The sequence below is a fragment of the Chanodichthys erythropterus genome, chromosome 2 (assembly GCF_024489055.1).
Source record: "Chanodichthys erythropterus isolate Z2021 chromosome 2, ASM2448905v1, whole genome shotgun sequence".
Lineage (NCBI taxonomy): Eukaryota > Metazoa > Chordata > Actinopteri > Cypriniformes > Xenocyprididae > Chanodichthys > Chanodichthys erythropterus.
The window spans coordinates 19729224-19748272 of NC_090222.1; the positions used below are offsets into that span (position 1 = coordinate 19729224).

General features: G+C 38.2%; 1 protein-coding gene across 3 annotated transcripts; it reads right to left on the reverse strand.

The window, feature by feature from the left end:
• Window positions 1–2668: 2668 nt before the first annotated feature.
• Window positions 2669–11746, reverse strand: LOC137026165 (carcinoembryonic antigen-related cell adhesion molecule 1-like). Of its 3 annotated transcripts, XR_010895856.1 has the most exons (8): window positions 11440–11746; window positions 9319–9642; window positions 5451–5723; window positions 5083–5337; window positions 4907–4976; window positions 3486–3527; window positions 3222–3302; window positions 3076–3097 (listed from the first exon to the last, which is right to left on the reverse strand). XR_010895856.1 is itself a non-coding variant. In XM_067393411.1 (7 exons), the coding sequence occupies exons 1-7, from the start codon at window positions 11498–11500 to the stop codon at window positions 3045–3047; spliced, it is 1089 nt and encodes a 362-aa protein (XP_067249512.1). In that variant the 5' UTR covers window positions 11501–11746; the 3' UTR covers window positions 2669–3044. The 3 variants fall into 3 exon arrangements, 2 of the variants coding, with proteins under 2 accessions (XP_067249512.1, XP_067249523.1); XM_067393411.1 differs by lacking the exon at window positions 4907–4976 and having other exon boundaries at window positions 2669–3097; XM_067393422.1 differs by lacking the exon at window positions 3076–3097 and having other exon boundaries at window positions 3221–3302.
• Between the last annotated feature and the right edge of the window lie 7303 nt (window positions 11747–19049).

Here is a 19049-nt window from a genome sequence, read left to right on the forward strand (position 1 = left end):
TACAGTTTAATACATAAAAACTACAAAATAAATGAACAAGATGTATATTTGACAGTCATATATGAAATGGGGAATACAGGTGCTGGTCATGTAATTAGAATATCATCAAAAAGTTGATTTATTTCACTAATTACATTCAAAAAGTGAAACTTGTATATTATATTCTTTCATTACACACAGACTGATATATTCCAAATGTTTATTTCTTTTAATTTTGATAATTATAATTGACAACTAAGGAAAATCCCAAATTACAAAATTTTAATATTACTTAAGACCAATACAAAGAAAGGATTTTTAGAAATCTTGGCCAACTGAAAAGTATGAACATGAAAAGTATGAGCATGTACAGCACCAATACTTAGTTGGGGCTCCTTTTGCCTGAAACTTTACACTGGACCTCAAGCAACGTGGATTGTGTGCCTCTCCTCTCTTCCTCCAGACTCGGGGACCCTGGAGAAATTTACTTTCATCAGAGAACATAACTTTGGACCACTCAGTAGCAGTCCAGTCCTTTTTGTCTTTAGCCCGGGCGAGATGCTTCTGATGCTGTCTGTTGTTCAAAAGTGGCTTGACACAAGGAATGCGACAGCTGTAACCCATGTCTTGCATACGTCTGTGCGTAGTGGTTCTTGAAGCACTGACTCCAGCTGCAGTCCACTCTTTGTGAATCTACCCCACATTTTTGAATGGGTTTTGTTTCACAATCCTCTCCAGGGTGCGGTTATCCCTATTGCTTGTACACTTTTTGTCTACCACATCTTTTCTTTCCCTTCGCCTCTCTATTAATGTGCTTAGACACAGAGCTCTGTGAACAGCCAGCCTCTTTTGCAGTGACCTTTTGTGTCTTGCCCTCCTTGTGAAAGGTGTCAATGGTCGCCTTTTGGACAACTGTCAAGTCAGCAGTCTTCCCCATGATTGTGTAGCCTACAGAACTAGACTGAGAGACGATTGTGTAGCCTACAGAACTAGACTGAGAGACCATTTAAAGGCCTTTGCAGGTGTTTTGAGTTAATTAGCTGATTAGAGCGTGGCACCAGGTATCTTCAATATTGAACCTTTTCACAATATTTAAATTTTCTGAGATACTGAATTTGGGATTTTCCTTAGTTGTCAGTTCTAATCATCAAAATTAAAAGAAATAAACATTTGAAATATATCAATCTGTGTGTAATGAAATAATATAATATACAAGTTTCACTTTTTGAATGGAATTAGTGAAATAAATCAACTTTTTGATGATATTCTAATTATATGACCAGCACCTGTAGTATTAATAAACTGAATGTATTTTAAATACATAATTGTATTTTAAATATTCGATTCGCGCAACAAAGATATAATTAATTGGAAATTAGTATACAAAATATTCAAATTTTACGAGATATTCGATCCGTTGCATTTTGAACATCAAACATTTTATTAATGTAAATTAACAGAACATTTTAAAACTTTAGCCTCAAATTTTTTAAAATATAAACCAAAAATAGCACAGTTATGGTGTAAAAAATCTAAAAAAAAAAAAAAAGAAAAAAAAAAGACGTCTGAATGAAAGGCTATCTCTCAGTAACATCTCATTCAACAACTATCATTTAATAATGTTCCTGTATCCGTGCTGTAGTTCCTGAGAGTTTAACCCTGAAAGATCCTGTGGTATCATACTTAAGTGTCTCCAGGGGGCGCCAGAGTCTGGTGCAGGTATAATAACCTATTGTTTTTACAGTCTATGATAATAACGTATATTCTTTGATAACTTCACTTTGTAGGCCAATCGGAAGTTAGCATCACACTGGTTCCCTCGACAAAAACCCAATGGGATTTTCCATAGGCTTTTGGATTATCGCAAAAAACAAGCTCTGTGATCAACAAAGGTTTATAATACTTACACGTTTTGTCCATCAAGATTGTTTTCACAGATGAACATAACTTTTATGAAGTTTGAAACCTAAATGCAGTTGTTAGAAGTAAAAAGCTAAAGGTAGGCTATAAACAAACTACACCACATCACTTCTGACAACTCTTTCGGGTTTTATCTAAAAACATTTTCCCAGCACGTTTGAGTTAGAATAGTTTATAAGAGTACAATTATGAGCATAATGAGGCTGTAAAAGCAAACTGAGTTTACCTTTTTAGTGTGATGGTTTAATATCCCTGACTGCCTGTGTAGTCCCATTTAACCACTTGTTAGCAACCGCCTTTTTCAAGACACATAACAGCTTAAAAAAAATCACAAGTGGGGTAATACTTATGCATTTTATGTCGTAGAATAAAATGTGAAACTGTCACCACAGACCTTATTTCAGCCATTTAACCAAAATCCCATTTTAAAAAAATAAATAAATAATGACTTTGGGGCGATGGAACTGAAAGTGCTAAAATGCTAACTCACTTACGCATTTTGGCCTACAAATTGATGCTATACCTGCACCACTCTGCTCTCTATAAAGGCTTCAATCCAGGTACAGTGTCAGTGGAAAACTTCCAAACTGGTGTTGGTGCTGAAAAAAATTCTTTACATTCTCTTCACCTTTGGTGGTGAGAATGTAATGAAACAAACACTCATGAAATGTCTATGTTGATTTTATTCTTGCAAGAAGGTTGTTCAATGCAGATACAGAGTTATACAGAGAGGAACACCCTCACACAGTGCTGCTCTTATATACCCCTCTTATTGTTCCTTGTTACTTCAAACAAATCATAAAACATGTTACCATATATGTATCAGAATAATAAAAAAAAAGTCTAAACCTTAGCAGATGCCCTTTTGAACTCCAAGCTATCTAGACAAAACATCTGCGCCCTTGCCTCACTTCCTTGGTGCTTCCCAAAACAAATAACAGCATAAGCAGTAATTTTCCATTTAACAAGCTGTATTAAATGTAATACAAGACAGAGAGAAAACAAATATCAATGCATCATTTGATAAATCAAGAAATTAAATGATAAACATCATATTCAAAGCAGTTTATACAATATGGAGCACTGGAAAATTATAATATTCACAAACATGAAGATAAATCTTGCCTTTTATTTGCAGGGTGTGTTTATTCTAATACTGTAGTATGCATCTTCATTTCCTGTGGGTGGTCTTTTCTTCCTACAAAATAATTAAATACAATGTTCTGACCCTTTTTTACCATGCTTTTACCATGCTTTTACTATGTTTAAAGATTGTTACAGATCAATGTGAATCATCAGATTCTGTGTCGCTCAAAACTCACCAGCTCTTCTTGCACAGATGATCTGAAGAAGAATCACAGTAGGAGCAGCAAACACTGCAGTCTCAACAATAATCATAATCACTACAGGAAAGATGTGAGGACAGATGATAGAGAGAATAGAGAGAATTAATCACTGAAACTGTAAATGACTTTATAGATGAAATCGAGGATATAAAACAATGAGCAATTATTTACAAATTCGCTGAGATTTTTTAGCAGTTTATAATTATCAGCATAAAATAAACATGCAAAGTATTTTCATACCTCTGAATATTGATCCAACAGCCATACTGCCATCAATGTGATCTGTGGATCATACATAATAAACAGTGAAATGTAGAAAATGTGTATTGAAAACATCTAAAACATACAACCTTTTATGTACAGTGCATGCAGAATTATCAATATTTGATAGCATTTGATAGTAACTTCAAAAAAATGGGTTCACCAGGGGGAGTATGATTTTCACATATGTAAAATTTCAGTTTCATATTTTGGCTGTACCACGACCTAAAACATGATCTGTAGTCACATTGGAGTTTTGTTTAAAGTGACTTGTTTGTTGGGTGGGATGGGAGGGAATGTCCGTGCTGCTGTTTCAAAGTCGAGTTTATTTCTAAGTTCATTCATTCTTCACTGTTTCTATGAGCATTTTTGGTTTTGTTTGGATGTCATCTTTTTTTTTTTTTTTTTTTTATATGTCTTATTCATTAAATACACTCACTCACATGGCAAAGTCTCTGAGATATATTAGCTGGAACTTAAGGCTGTCAATATTCCTGTTCAGCACAACTAAGTCTGAAATCATGTGGAGACTTTTTTTTTTTTTTGTAAGAAAAGCATGTTTGTTCTGCAGACCACTTAAAAGTGATCATTACATATTTCACTTTAAATCTAGAGGCTGTGCACAAATCTATTCCATTTGTACTCTCTGATATTGTAGCTCATAAAGGAAAATGCATTATTGTACCAGGAACACTTTTCTCGACCACCTTGACTCAAATGTTTATGCTCCTAATTATGATCATCCTACTTTTATCTCCTCTTTTTTTGTCCTGTATTCCTAATATCCATTCGTACCCACTCATCTTGGCTGGGGATAACTCTATCAAAATGTGTCTCTGTTATATATACATTTATGCAAAAGTAAGGTATATGTGATGCATTCCGTCGTTTGTATCCTTCTGAAAGGAATATTCTTTGTTTTTCTCATGTTCTCCAGACATATTCTCGCATTTTTTTCTGGACCATAAATCATACTAACATTATAAGTACACCTCAAGTAACACCATGAAATAATAATACAAATACAGTTCATGACCCCTTTAAACATTCTCTTTGGTATCAGTTTTGTCTCACATTAGACCTTAAAGACCTTAAAGAGATTTTTTGCAATGTGTCATTCCCACTTTCCTTGATGGATGGGGCCTTCAATATTTAGAGGGAACATGGCCTAGCTACAGTTGGCCAACTATATACAAACAATTTTGCATCCTTCAATCAACTTCAAGAAAGATTTGACCTACCCAGCTCCCATTTATTTAGATTTATACTGTTACCATTGTAACTATTTGTTTTAGAAACACGCTCAACAAACACTTAGTGCAGTTTTTCCTGTAAGTGCTTCTCCAGCACTAGTTCTTACAGTCAGTCAAAATAAAATAAAATGAAAACAAAATAATAACCTGGTGTCCTCCATGACTCCTGTTCTTCCTGACATCAAAGCACACGAATGCGAGGAGCCCGTAATCAATACTTCAGAAGTGGGAAGAAGGAATAGCACCGATATCACGTGTAGGCAGCGTTAAGGTCAAAGCATTGGTTATCACAAATTGAGAACAAGTTAGTTTTATCTTTTTACCTTTAACTAGTAAAGGATGTCTTTGTGAGGCGCTTCTGTTTGTGATGTTATTCCAGGCAGTGCAGTCGTAATCTCCACTGTGTGTGAAGTCAGTCTTATCTATGGTGTATGTGTCTCTGGTCACACCGGTGTCTGTTCCATTAAACATCCATCTGAATGAGGCAGAAGGTACAGAATTTGCAGAACAAGACAGAGACACAGGATCCCCTGAATTCACCTCACCCAGACCCTTAATAGAAACATCTTCTGGTCCATCTAGAACAAACACAAGAGACTCAAAGTTAGAGGAACAAACTGAGCACTGAAGTATGTTTATATTTCATCAGGTTTGACCTCAAATCATCTTTGTTTAAATGTTTAACACTCACAGTTGATGATCAGACTGAGTTTTGCTGTCTCAGAGTTGACATGATTACTATATTTACACTGATATTCTCCACTGTCTGATCTCTGCACTGGACTGATGGACACTGATCTGAAATCAGGTGAGAAGATGATGCTGTTGCTAGGAGACAGAGGACTGTTATCTGTCATCCACTGCACAGAGATGATGTTGCCATTTCCTTCAGAGGTGATGTTAGCAGATGATTCGCCCTCTATTAATGGTTCCTCTGGACCAATAAGTCTGACAGATAGTTTTTCTGTGTAAATGCGAGAGAAAGAACAAAGACACCGGATCTAGAATGAGACTTTCACATTTAGTGAGCACTGAATGAAATTCAATTCAGTGTGGTCCAGGGCAGAAGGTCCATCAACAATAACAGGAATGTTTAATTATGCTTGAATATGTGTTTTAAAGCCTATACGAGTCCCTTTAGTATGACCCTCAGATTAAAAACACCCTTTTATTAAGGACAAAACTGTCATGATGGAAATGAAGTCACAATTAACGGGGAGTGGTGATTTGTGTGAAAATCTAAATCATGGCCTAAAAAGTATAAATGATGAAAGTAAACTTAACGCATTCATATAACTGTTACGGATCCCTTGTTTCCCTGGACTCCATATCCCATGATCCTCCTGTTTCTACACCTGCACTCACTTCCCTCGTCAGCTCCTCATCATCACAGATCACCTGCACCTGGACTCTATCATCTGCACTCCCTTTATATGGCACTCACTCCCTTCACTACTTGTCTGTTCTTAATGTTGTAATGTGTGTTTATGCTTCGGCTCCGTGTTGGATCATTAAAATACCCATCATTGTGGATTTCCGTATCTGCCTCATCTCTATTGCATACAGCACCGTAACAGAAGAACAGACCTATACCGCTGGATATCCACAAACCAAAAGATGGGATTGTTCCTGATTCCTGTGGCTCCAGCTCCCCCACAGCCTCTCACTCCGACATCAGCGGCTGACCAGCTCGTCAGCCTCTTCCAGGTGGGTCGTTCACTGGAGAGGTATGTGGAGGAGTTTGTTGAGTTGGCTTATTTGACAGATTGGTCAGATGCTCATTTGATCGCCCTGTTTTTGGATGGACTGGACGAGGACACCATCCGTTTTTCTGGACCTGACGATTATGTTTCCTTAGCTGATGCTATAAATTTAGTTTTGTATTTAAATTGCTCCAAATTCTTTATCCAAGAGGTTCAGGATGTTAAGTGTTCCTCTCGTCCAGTCCTTCCAAAAACACGGGCAGCCTGGCCAGTCTGCCATGCTCCACCCTCCTCCTCATACCCCTCCAGTGAACTTCCTGCCTGCCCTATGCTGGACCCACATTCCTCTATTGGGCCCAGAAAGCGGAGGAGGAGGAAAGCCGCTCCAGTCTCTCCAGAGCCCGCTCCAGTCTCTCCAGAGCCCGCTCCAGTCTCTCCAGAGCCCGCTCCAGTCTCTCCAGAGCCCGCTCCAGTCTCTCCAGAGCCCGCTCCAGTCTCTCCAGAGCCCGCTCCAGTCTCTCCAGAGCCCGCTCCAGTCTCTCCAGAGCCCGCTCCAGTCTCTCCAGAGCCCGCTCCAGTCTCTCCAGAGCCCGCTCCAGTCTCTCCAGAGCCCGCTCCAGTCTCTCCAGAGCCCGCTCCAGTCTCTCCAGAGCCCGCTCCAGTCTCTCCAGAGCCCGCTCCAGTCTCTCCAGAGCCCGCTCCAGTCTCTCCAGAGCCCGCTCCAGTCTCTCCAGAGCCCGCTCCAGTCTCTCCAGAGCCCGCTCCAGTCTCTCCAGAGCCCGCTCCAGTCTCTCCAGAGCCCGCTCCAGTCTCTCCAGAGCCCGCTCCAGTCTCTCCAGAGCCCGCTCCAGTCTCTCCAGAGCCCGCTCCAGTCTCTCCAGAGCCCGCTCCAGTCTCTCCAGAGCCCGCTCCAGTCTCTCCAGAGCCCGCTCCAGTCTCTCCAGAGCCCGCTCCAGTCTCTCCAGAGCCCGCTCCAGTCCCCACAGAGCCAGCTCCAGTGCCTGTGGGGATCTTAATTGTATTTGAGGGAATGAACTGGCCCTCAGCTCCAGCCGCCGCCTACGAGCCCTCAGCTCCAGCCGCCGCCTACGAGCCCTCAGCTCCAGCCGCCGCCTACGAGCCCTCAGCTCCAGCCGCCGCCTACGAGCCCTCAGCTCCAGCCGCCGCCTACGAGCCCTCAGCTCCAGCCGCCGCCTACGAGCCCTCAGCTCCAGCCGCCGCCTACGAGCCCGCCGCTCCAGCCGCAGCCGCCGAGCCCGCCGCTCCAGCCGCCGCCGCCGAGCCCGCCGCTCCAGCCGCCGCCGCCGAGCCCGCCGCTCCAGCCGCCGCCGCCGAGCCCGCCGCTCCAGCCGCCGCCGCCGAGCCCGCCGCTCCAGCCGCCGCCGCCGAGCCCGCCGCTCCAGCCGCCGCCGCCGAGCCCGCCGCTCCAGCCGCCGCCGCCGAGCCCGCCGCTCCAGCCGCCGCCGCCGAGCTAACTGCTCATATCATGAACTTTATTATAAAAGTCTCCAGCTCAAAGACTGTTTTCCCTCCCTGCCTCCCTCTCCCACCTCCTCTCATTTGTCTCCACTCGTCACATCCACCTCAAGCCCCTTCATCCAGTACTCCACCTCGGCCCTCGGTCCCATTACCTCCACCTTGGCTCCAACCTCCCTCGTCTCCACCATGGCCCATCAGTCCACCAGCTTCACCAGTCTCCATCCTTCCTCCGGTCAAACATTGGTCGTCCATCAGCCTGCCCTCACCTCAGGACTTCACTCCTCCGTATTCACTCCGTCCCTCTGTCCCTCAGTTCTGTTGGCTTCTTCCCTCCCTCCTGTTCTCCCTTTGTTGTCTGTCGTCCTGGCTCCGCTGCGGCCTTCTGGAGCCCTGCCTACACCTCGGTCGGCGGAGCTGCCGGTGTCGCCATGGTCCAACGGACCTTCAGCGTTGCCTGGACTCCATGGCTTCTCGGCAGCCCGGGACCCCTGACCCGCCATGGCTGCCCACGGCCCCTGACCCGCCATGGCTGCCCACGGCCCCTGACCCGCCATGGCTGCCCACGGCCCCTGACCCGCCATGGCTGCCCACGGCCCCTGACCCGCCATGGCTGCCCACGGCCCCTGACCCGCCATGGTTTTTGAGCCTGCCCTGGAGACCTCCACTCCAGTCTACTCCTCCCCCTGCTCCGGTTTGAGGTCTCCAGGGCGCCCGCCCCCCTCCCGGTTGTTACATCTACGGCGCGAGGACGCGCCTACCGGGAGGGGGAGGTACTGTTACGGATCCCTTGTTTCCCTGGACTCCATATCCCATGATCCTCCTGTTTCTACACCTGCACTCACTTCCCTCGTCAGCTCCTCATCATCACAGATCACCTGCACCTGGACTCTATCATCTGCACTCCCTTTATATGGCACTCACTCCCTTCACTCCTTGTCTGTTCTTAATGTTGTAATGTGTGTTTATGCTTCGGCTCCGTGTTGGATCATTAAAATACCCATCATTGTGGATTTCCGTATCTGCCTCATCTCTATTGCATACAGCACCGTAACAATAACAACAACAAAATTCAAACAATATTTTAATTAAAATCGACCCCAACATCTGTGTGTGCATGTCTGGTTTACAGCACTAGAAACAACCAGCTTAGCTTGAGTAAAAGCAGGCACGTGCATATCTAAATTATCATTCATTAGTTTCTGCTCGCCACTTCGACATAATGTAATGTTTCCCTCATCTATGATTCTAGTTTATTTTACAGCATATCAAAATAAACCAACCAAATAATTCACATAATTATTAAATACCCTTTTATCACCAACTATTAGACCTATAGCTATGCTCAAATACTAAATCAAGTTTTAGCAACACACTCACCGAACACTTGTAGTGAATTTTGCCCAGTAAGTGTCTCTCCAGCAGTAGTTGTTATACTGAGTCTGTATATTCCAGAATCACTGTGTGTCAGGTTCTGCAGCTCCAGAGCGAGAGTGTTTCTGTCAAAACTGATTCTGCCTTCATATGTGGGGTTTACTGTAGGTACACCAGACACTGCTGTAATTATAAGTCTTGTACCAAAAAACCATTGAACTATAAAAATCGATGTGGAGGGTGGGGGGTTATCCGGAGTGAACACCACACTGTCTCCTTCTTCTGTATTAGGCGGCTCAGGGATCTGCAGATCTTGACACAAATATTGTCCTATAAGAAAAAGAAAAAGAATACTACATTTATTTTTATATTTGCACTTAAATTACTTAACTACTGTAGTTATTTTTAATGGTAGTAACAACAAAAAACATTTTTCTAAATTTACATCAATAAAATAGGACTAACCTTTTTTTCTAGGACTAATCTTTTCTACGCCACCAGTTATGTCTTAGATTTAATCGTGGATGAGCAATAATCACTTCAGTCATGTAACATCTAAAAAAACTTTATTTAGGTTAAAGAAATTATTCTGATTCAATTTTGCTACATTGGGTGGGTTAGTGTAGGCTATAATTTATTTTACATTATAGCTACTTTTCTGGGCCCCCTGGACAGTTTTTTCCCCCTTGGTTTGCACATACATACATACATACATATATATATATATATATATATATATATATATATATATATATATATATATATATATAAAAAAATATACAAAATATAAAAAAAATTGTCTACAAACACATTTTTATATATAGGAGAACAAGATGGATTTTTTTATTGATATGTTACAACTCACCGATGGTAATATCACAACAGCATCTACAATTTAGTCATAAATTGTAGATGTCAAAACAAATTGATTTGTAGCAGAAAAACATGATTGAAAAGTTTGAAGATAACATTTCTGCCAAAATTGTTACACGTCTATGGATGACTGGGGACTCCAGTACTTGCCATTTACTTATTGATCTCACTTCAACAAAAGTGAAATTGGATTTCATTTGTTTATGAAATGAAAATAAAAGCCAGATGTTAAAACAACTGATCACAGGTGTGAGTCTTGTAACGTCTAATCACTAAAAACATCTTACATACAGTATTTAAAAATACAGTATTCAAGGATTCTCTATTATAGACTACAATCTCCAATATTATTTCCACTGGTGTACAAATGCAGCTACTAGAAATGCATGTGCTCAATATTTCTGCTTTTTTACAGCAGCTGTTTTAAAAGGTCATTATCGACAGTACAAACTGTCAGGGCAATAGACAGCTGTTTTTAACTTCCCTTCATGTCTTTAAACATTTTGAAGTTCTTTTATACGATAGACTGGTGTTAACATGAAATGACTTTAGAAATAATGATGGAGTTACATAAATGTATTTATTCCTTGTCTGCTGTCTTGTACCACTGTTTACAGGTAAGTCATTACTGTATATGTTTGTTTTTTGTTTTTGTTTTTTTTTAAAAGTTTTTTTTTTTCATTCCATTTTTCTCTTAAATATCTAAGAGAGAAATGATGCAGTGAAATTAATGCATAATTTTTCTATTCTTGAATACAAATGCATGTGTTAGTAATTTAAATTAATTAAATTAATAACTATATGGTGAAAATCCTTTGTGGAATGGTTTTTGTACTAAATCTTTAATACAAACCATAGCCTTTTTCTGCACGACACATTTCTGAAATACAGAGTCAGCTTCAGTAAGAGCTCTCCTCTGATCTATGACGCCTCCATCATCATCAGAGACGTGAGGATGAGCGATCAGGGAGTCTACAGCTGTGACAACCTTCCCTAGTTATAGTGGTATATTTTATATTTTTTGCTTTTGTGTCTACACAGAATTGTTCAAATCACAAACATGAACAGAATTTTGCAACAGATTTTCAGGCACAGAAAACATTATTTACATGAATGTCAGGAAGAATAAACTAAACATGTTCAAACTTCACAGACTTCATTCCAGATCAGCTCAATTTAAACATTTTTTATATGTAAATATATATTTAAATGTATTTTTTTCACAGATTATAGAGTGTGTAGAAATGTGTGTACCTGTGAGAAATGAGCAGATGATTATAAGTCCCAGAAGAAACAAATGACACTTTTCAGCCATTTTCTGTTTCTGACAGTCCTCCCTTCAGTTTATCATCATCAGTTCCTCCTCTGCTTATAGCTTCCTGTGATCGCAAACTGTTTTTGGAACATTTCTCTCTAAAAGTTGTGAGAAAGATGTGTGCTTCTCACACAGGCTTATGTTAATTATTGAGAATGAACAGTGTCACACTATATACTAGATTGGGAATTGGCTTCAGCAATATACCTTCACTTAGCAACTTGCTAAAAAAAGAAAAGAAAAAAAAAGATGAGAAACTAACAGAATTCACACCATCCCTCTAAACTTATTGCTCACACATTGCTCAATTAAAACCCACAGATTAGTGGGGGTGAGTGGGGATGTTGCAACAGTTGACAGTTGCAACATGGCATATTCCTTCAATCAGGAATGAGCTAGAGTTTTGATACTCATACTTCACAAGCTTAGTTAACCCTCTCCTCCTTTCTGGAAGAAAGCAGCCACATGTGACCATTCCTTCTACAGAAAAAATCCTTTTTTAGTAATAAAGTAATTTTTTTCAGGCTAAGAAGTTTTGTCATACTGTCTAAGCTGCTTGCGTAAAGAATTATAAAGTTATATCATTTTAATCAGTGTTTTTAGCTTCTAAAAGGTATAGCTATCATGTGTCAAGGCTATTGTTTCAAGCTAGCACAGCGAGTTTTATCATGGCTGTCAGTGTAGGGACATTTGTAACATAATGTTGCAACTTTCCCCAATGACGACGACATTAATGTAAAAGCTTGTCATAACCAGTATTGTGTAATATGTTCTGTTTTCTGTTCACACACACACACACACACACACACACACACACACACACACACACACACACACACACACACACACACAGTTCAGAGAAGTACACTATTTTTTCAGTGAATTTCAAAGTCTTGATTTACGATTAAAATATTTTGTAGTGCAAATTTATTATTACAATTAACCAAAACAATGTTTTTTTTTCCCTTTTACAAGTCCATGTCTTTATACAGTTAATTTAACTTGGTGAAGATTCTGTGTACAAATAAAATAAAAAAAAAAAAAAATTGCAAAATGATGTTAACGAATTATTTTAATTACATTGCAACTGTCCCTGTGGACTGTTGGAACTATCTCCTCTTATGGGGTCAGTTGCAACATTTGACTTTGTCATATGCAAGTATAAATTGTATGTATATTATCATATGTACGCATGTTACACCGGTTTGTGTGGGTAGCTGACAGATGTGGGTTTACTGTATTAAAAATTTGGCTTTCAAATACAAACGGCTTCTAAGAAATTGAAGGAAATGCAAAAAATGTTGCAACCATCCCCACTCTCCCACCATATTCAGACTAATTAGGGAAACAAGTGGTATGGGGAAAATACAATATTTCATATGTTGCTTAAAGGGTTAGTTCACCCCAAAATGAAAATAATGTAATTTATTATTCACCTTCATGCCGTTCCACACCCGTAAGACCTTTGTTAATCTTGTGAACACAAATTAAGATATTTTTGTTGAAATCCAATGGCTCAGTGAGGCCTGCATAGCCAGCAATGACATTTCCTCTAATCCATTAATGCACTAAAAACATATTTAAATCAGTTCATGTGAGTATTATAAAGCGACAAGAATATTTTTGGTGCGCCGAAAAACAAAATACCGACTTATATAGTGGTGGCCGATTTCAAAACACTGCTTTTTTTCATTTTTGGGTGAACTAACCCTTTAAATAGTGTTTAGGAGGAAACATAAATATTTGTTTTCTCTGCACTGCAATGATCAGTGACACAGACACACACACACACACACACACACACACAATCAAATTAATTGTAGAAAGAGAGTTCACAGCTTGAGTTTTTTTCGATTTTAAGAAGTCTTGTGTAAAAAAAAAAAAAATATTATAGGATTTATCGTGGAAAAATGTACATCATTATTTAAAGCACATTATCACGATGAGAATGAACACAAAAGCTCTAATACAGTGTGTACCGCCCGTGGGCGCCATTTGGCTGCGAAAAATGAATAATATTTTTCAAAACTACTGCCTTGATCATCACAAAATAGGTATCATTTGAAAGCTTGGAGTTTGATTTTTACAATGCATGCAATTGATTTCACTCCTACGTACTTATGAGTTATTTACTGATAAATAGAAAAAAAAAATGTTTTCATCGTTTAAGTAAAAACAAATATGTAGATTTCAAGTGGCATTTTCGATCATAACCTTCATGAAACATGCACAGTTCATAGAAAATCACACATCATTATTTACAGCAGATGCTCACGATTAAAATGAATCAACATAATCCATTGCACTGATCACAAATTATTCCTCGTTGAATTTAAAAATGGCCACTAGGTGGCCTAACGAAAAGGCAACATTGGTTTATATATATATATTACTTTATACTTATACTTTATTGTTTCTCAGCATGAAAATGTCATTAAAAATTGTTCTATCAAATGATACCTACCTTTTGACTCTCCCTGCTATAGTTTTGGATTTATGAATCTTTACTTTTGTGTATGTCGCTCAGAAAAAAGAAAGAAAAAAAAAAACTCTTAAAGGGTTAAGGAGTGTTAATCAACTAATAAATAATAAATTAATGTATGTCAGTCATACATAAATGAAATATGGAATAGTATTAATACACAGATAATACAGTTTATTAATAATAATACTCACTGGAATATTAACCGCTCACCTGACACTCATCTGCCCTCATCACCAGCACTATAAGTAGCACACACTCATGGCCTTGTCTGATGCTACAGATTCACTTACCTGCTAGAAGTTTCTGCAATAGTCTGCCAGCCTTGTTACCTCAATCCAGTCACCCAAGTCATCATAGTCATCCCTTGTCTTCTCATCTGTACATTTGTGTGCTCTGTAAATCTGTAAGACTGTTAATTTCAATGTTAATTTCAAGCATTCCAAGTCTGCATTCGAATCTGTCCTTTGCCAAGCTCGCTCTTTTCCATTTTCCCGACACATATCACATCAGAAAATAATTTATTTTTAATAAAAATGAAGAAAATATTCTAAAAGTGGAAGCAAATGGCCTAACGAGTGTTTAATAATGATAAAATAATTTACACTCTGTTATTATTGCATCCTGTTAATTTACAAAACTGAGGTGCAAATAGTAGCCTACCTATGTATCTGCCAGTATAAAATATAAATAGCATACTATAAATATATTTATATTATGCTATTTATACTATTTACACTTATTGCAAAGAACTGCTACTTTTAGCCTACATGATAAATAGAACATAATTTGCAAAATAATAATAAAGAAAAAAAATCATGTGGGATACGTGAAAATAAATATTAGTTCAGAAGCTTACTGCTCTGCCACTTTTCAGCTTTGATAACAGTGATAAGAATTAAACTTGCACTGACTCAGAAGTATGCGGACGTTATTTTGTCACGTGCTGTTGCCATGGTGAATCGTAATATCGGAGCTCCATTGATCATGGCTTTTCATAGTCGTGGTGCACATGCTTAACTCAGAGTCAACTAACTCAATTCAACTGTTCTGGAACAGAAAACTCAAGAGTTTCCCATTTCAGGGTAAGTCAAGTTTCAACTCGGAGTTGGTTGAACGTCTTTATTGAAACGGGCCCCTGAACTGAAACTCAAATCAAATCAATCTGTAACTATGACAACTAAAGAGTGGCAGGAATAAATCCAAAATAAACAGACATATATAAATTATACAGATGGACAAACAAGAAACAAGTGCAAACAAATGGAATGATAAAAAAAAAAAAAACATAAAAAAGAAACTTCAAATAAATTTAATTCATGAAAAAAAGAATAATAAAAAATATATATAATAACATAAAAAATAATTATGAAAAAATATTTAAAGACCTAATTCACAACTGTATGAATTCTGATGATTTCATATTTGCTGCTGGACATTAAACAAATACAGAAAAAGATACAAATTGTCAATTACAGTAGCCTATTTAATGCCATCTATGGGCTGTGTCTGAAATCGTGCCTATACCCTCATTCACTTTTCTCTGTATTATTCCAGTAATATAATTCACTTGAGGATTGAATCAAAACAAGTGAGTGAATTCGGTCAAGTGTGGTGGAAGGTCTGCTTTCTGTTTAATAATTATTCGAAACTTAACTGGCAGCTCCATTAGTAATAAAACATATTTATCTTGAACTCTGTAATGGAAAGTAGTATGTACAAACCTTAATCAAACAATTTAATTATCAATTAAAAATAAATTTATACCTGTATGATATTACGCTGTAGCCACATTGGACCAGCGGTTTGGAAAATGGATGGATGAGTGATTCAGCTGCGGGCGCCATCTTCAGGTCAGACGTGGGAATTAACACTCACAGTGCATTATGGGTATTCCCTAACCGTTGAGTGTACATCGGTTACGGTGCATCTCTGGTTTAAAGGATCCTCAGAGTTTGTGCTTTTGACTGGAATCAGTGTCCTAGTATGGAGATGTAAAATATCCATCATATGATTATCTTTATTGTTTATTATCAACACAAAGTTTGTACTCATTCATAATTATTAACAGTGCTGTTTTAAAGGCAGCTTCATGTTGTTACTGTAAAGCGAGAAGCAAGGAATGCAGAAGAAAATGTGAATCTAATGGAGGGGTTTATTAATAATCCAAACAAAACAACACAAAGAACACAGAAAACAGGAATCCACATAAAACAACAACTGACTCGAGACACAAGGGCTATTTATACACAAGGGCTAGCAATGCTAATGCACAATCAGGGAGCTAATCAACATGAAAAACTACAAAAGGACTACAAAGATGGCGGAAAGAAAAGGAAACAGGAAGTTTTAAAAATAATTATAATAACATGGAAAACAGACATTTTCCCCAGAACTGCTGAACACATGAGTCCTTTCTCCACTGGAGCCTATTAATATTAATCAGTAAAACAGGGTTAGTTATTTAACCTTTATTGTCATACAGGAAATATTATCTTGATTATGAAAAACTCAAGTACTCTGCATAGATTAGTTCACATCGTAGTTCACAGTTTACAGATATTAATGTCTTAAAAACCATATGAAGATTTCATTAGCTGTCAGACAGAGAATGATCATTGCAGCAGACACATGTGACACTTATCGGCCATTTTCTGTCAGTCTTGCTTTCATTATATAGTTGCAGTTCTTTCTTTAAACATCATCAGCCTTGTGTGACTGTTTACTGCTGACACTATATATAGCTGCATTTCACTGACACTATACTGATGCATGATAAAGAAGTGTCTATACTGTTTAAAGCAGTTTAGTTTGTTCTGTTAGTGAGGGGCCACTGAAACTCATGACTGTAATTTTCAAAGGTGCTAATAAATGGTAGGCCTACAGCAAATAAAATAAATAATTTTGAAAAATTAGCTAAAATGACCATGTACAGTAGGTCATATCATTTATTTGTTTCTCAAAAAAATTTATGTAATTCAAAGTTATAATTTTATCATTTTTACCATTCTTTTACCATTTGTGTATTGCACTTGATTTATAGTTGGTAGACTACTTCAAACCCACCTGAAAATTCAGGAAATATCATGCTGTCACAAGGCAAGACAAGGGAAGGCTGAATCCATATACAGGAGGTTTATTAAAATAATACCAAAATACAACAAAACAGGAGACTGGACTGAGAACACCAATATCACAGCCATAGAAGGACAAGAAACACTAGAGGTGCTTCTCAATAGCCTACTCAAATTGATGCTTCCTCGATTCCTTAATCCTCTGTTCTCCAGCATGTGACCTGGAAACGATCAAAGAAAGACATCTCTAAGGACATCTCAATTACCCATTATAATGCAAAACATTCCGAGAGTTGTCATGACAGAACCAGTTTTAAATTACAGTTTTTATTCTGAACGACATAAAGCACAATCATTTTTGAGTCTTGTGTTTGTGGAATGAAAAAGGATTTCCAATGGCAAAAGAACATGAAGCAGAAAGCCGCTGAGACAACATCAAATACCCAGTAAATAAGCTGCAATGTTGTTATTTAGACCTAAATAACATCCGTTGTTTCAGTAGAACTGAAGTTTCTGATGCTGAATTGACTCTCTGTTTCTGGTATATGTCAAGGGTCAAAGATCTTACTGTGCTTCCTGATTCCCTTTTTTTGGCCCCCATTAAACGCACCTGCAGCTCTTTGTGTGGAAGGAGATGCTGCAATCCATCAAGGTTAAGAATATGACAAATATAAATGTTCAAAGTTCAGCTTTAAAGTGAAACTAGATTTACATTCCTTAAAGTAGACATCCCAGTGCTTTTTAAGCGGCAAAAGAAAAGTCTTACGTGGAGTTAGATTTTAGACTCTCATAGAAACAATATGTAACAACAATTTAAATGGGTCAGTGACTTTTTTTTTTTTTTTTGGCCAGCTCTATTAAAAAAAAAAAAAAAAAAAAAAAAAACATACATACACACATATATACAGTGTACAAAGACTTCCAGTGCAAAAGCCTCTAAAAGCCACCTCCTCTGTCAAAAATGAGATAATACTGAGTGAATGCTCTCCACACATATTATACGTTCATCAAGTACTTCAATCATTTCAAACCTGCTAAATCCCAGCCTCAGCCCATTCAGAAGTACCAGTACTTAGGTAGACATGTACCTATACATAAGAGCCTAAGAAAAAATGTCAGGCGGACTTAGAGGCTTTTGCATTAAGTCCTGCAAGCTGTGAGGTGAAGCCTCCATGGATCAGACTTGTTTGTTCAGCACATCCCACAGATGCTCGATTGGATTGAGATCGGGGGAATTTGGAGGCCAAGTCAACACCATAAACTTGTTGTTGTGCTCCTCAAACCATTCCTGAACCATTTTTGCTTTGTGACAGGACGCATTGTCTTTCTGAAAGAGGCCACAGCCACCAGATAATTTTGTTTCAGATACCACAGCACACCTTCAGGGGTCTAGTGTACCATACAGGAACACAATATGAGGAAGGTGGTCATAATGCTATGCCTGATGGGTGTATAATGTAATGTCAGATGGAGTAACTTTAACTAAATATCTTCAGAATTCATAATTCACACAATTCATGAGTCAAAAATATTTAAACTTTTTAAAAAAATTTTTTTAATTCAATTGATTTTTCAAAAAAAAATTAACTGTTTGAAACTTTTTGAGTTTAATTACTAAGCTATGTTCTCTAACATGGGTTCAGTGCACAATAAAAGTATTGCAGTATGTTTGGTGATTACACCTCTATTTTAGCATTATTAAACTTTAGAAATAAAATGAAAATTTTGAATTGAACTTGGCACATAGGGTTTAACTAGATTTAATAATAATAATAATAATAATCTCGGACATTCTTATTTGAAATTGCAGTGCGGCAGCTACAGATAATTAAATAGAAGAAAGAAAAGACCAATCAAATAGTAATGTATGTAAAAATACATATAAATAATTGGAAATCAGTATGCAAAATATGCAAATACACTGAAAAAATGGCAATTGGGAGGTTGTTGAATGTTTAAATATGCATTTTGTATTCCCTACATGACTTGCTGT

Excerpts from the sequence above, each read along its gene's own strand:
- LOC137026165 (XM_067393411.1), bottom strand. The coding sequence starts at position 11,500 with ATGGCTGAAAAGTGTCATTTGTTTCTTCTGGGACTTATAATCATCTGC. Across the intron at positions 5,724-9,318 it reads AAATTCACTACAAGTGTTCG|AAAAACTATCTGTCAGACTT; the intron begins GTGAGTGTGTTG and ends GCATTTACACAG. Across the intron at positions 3,098-3,221 it reads CATCTGTGCAAGAAGAGCTG|GAAGAAAAGACCACCCACAG; the intron begins GTGAGTTTTGAG and ends ATTATTTTGTAG.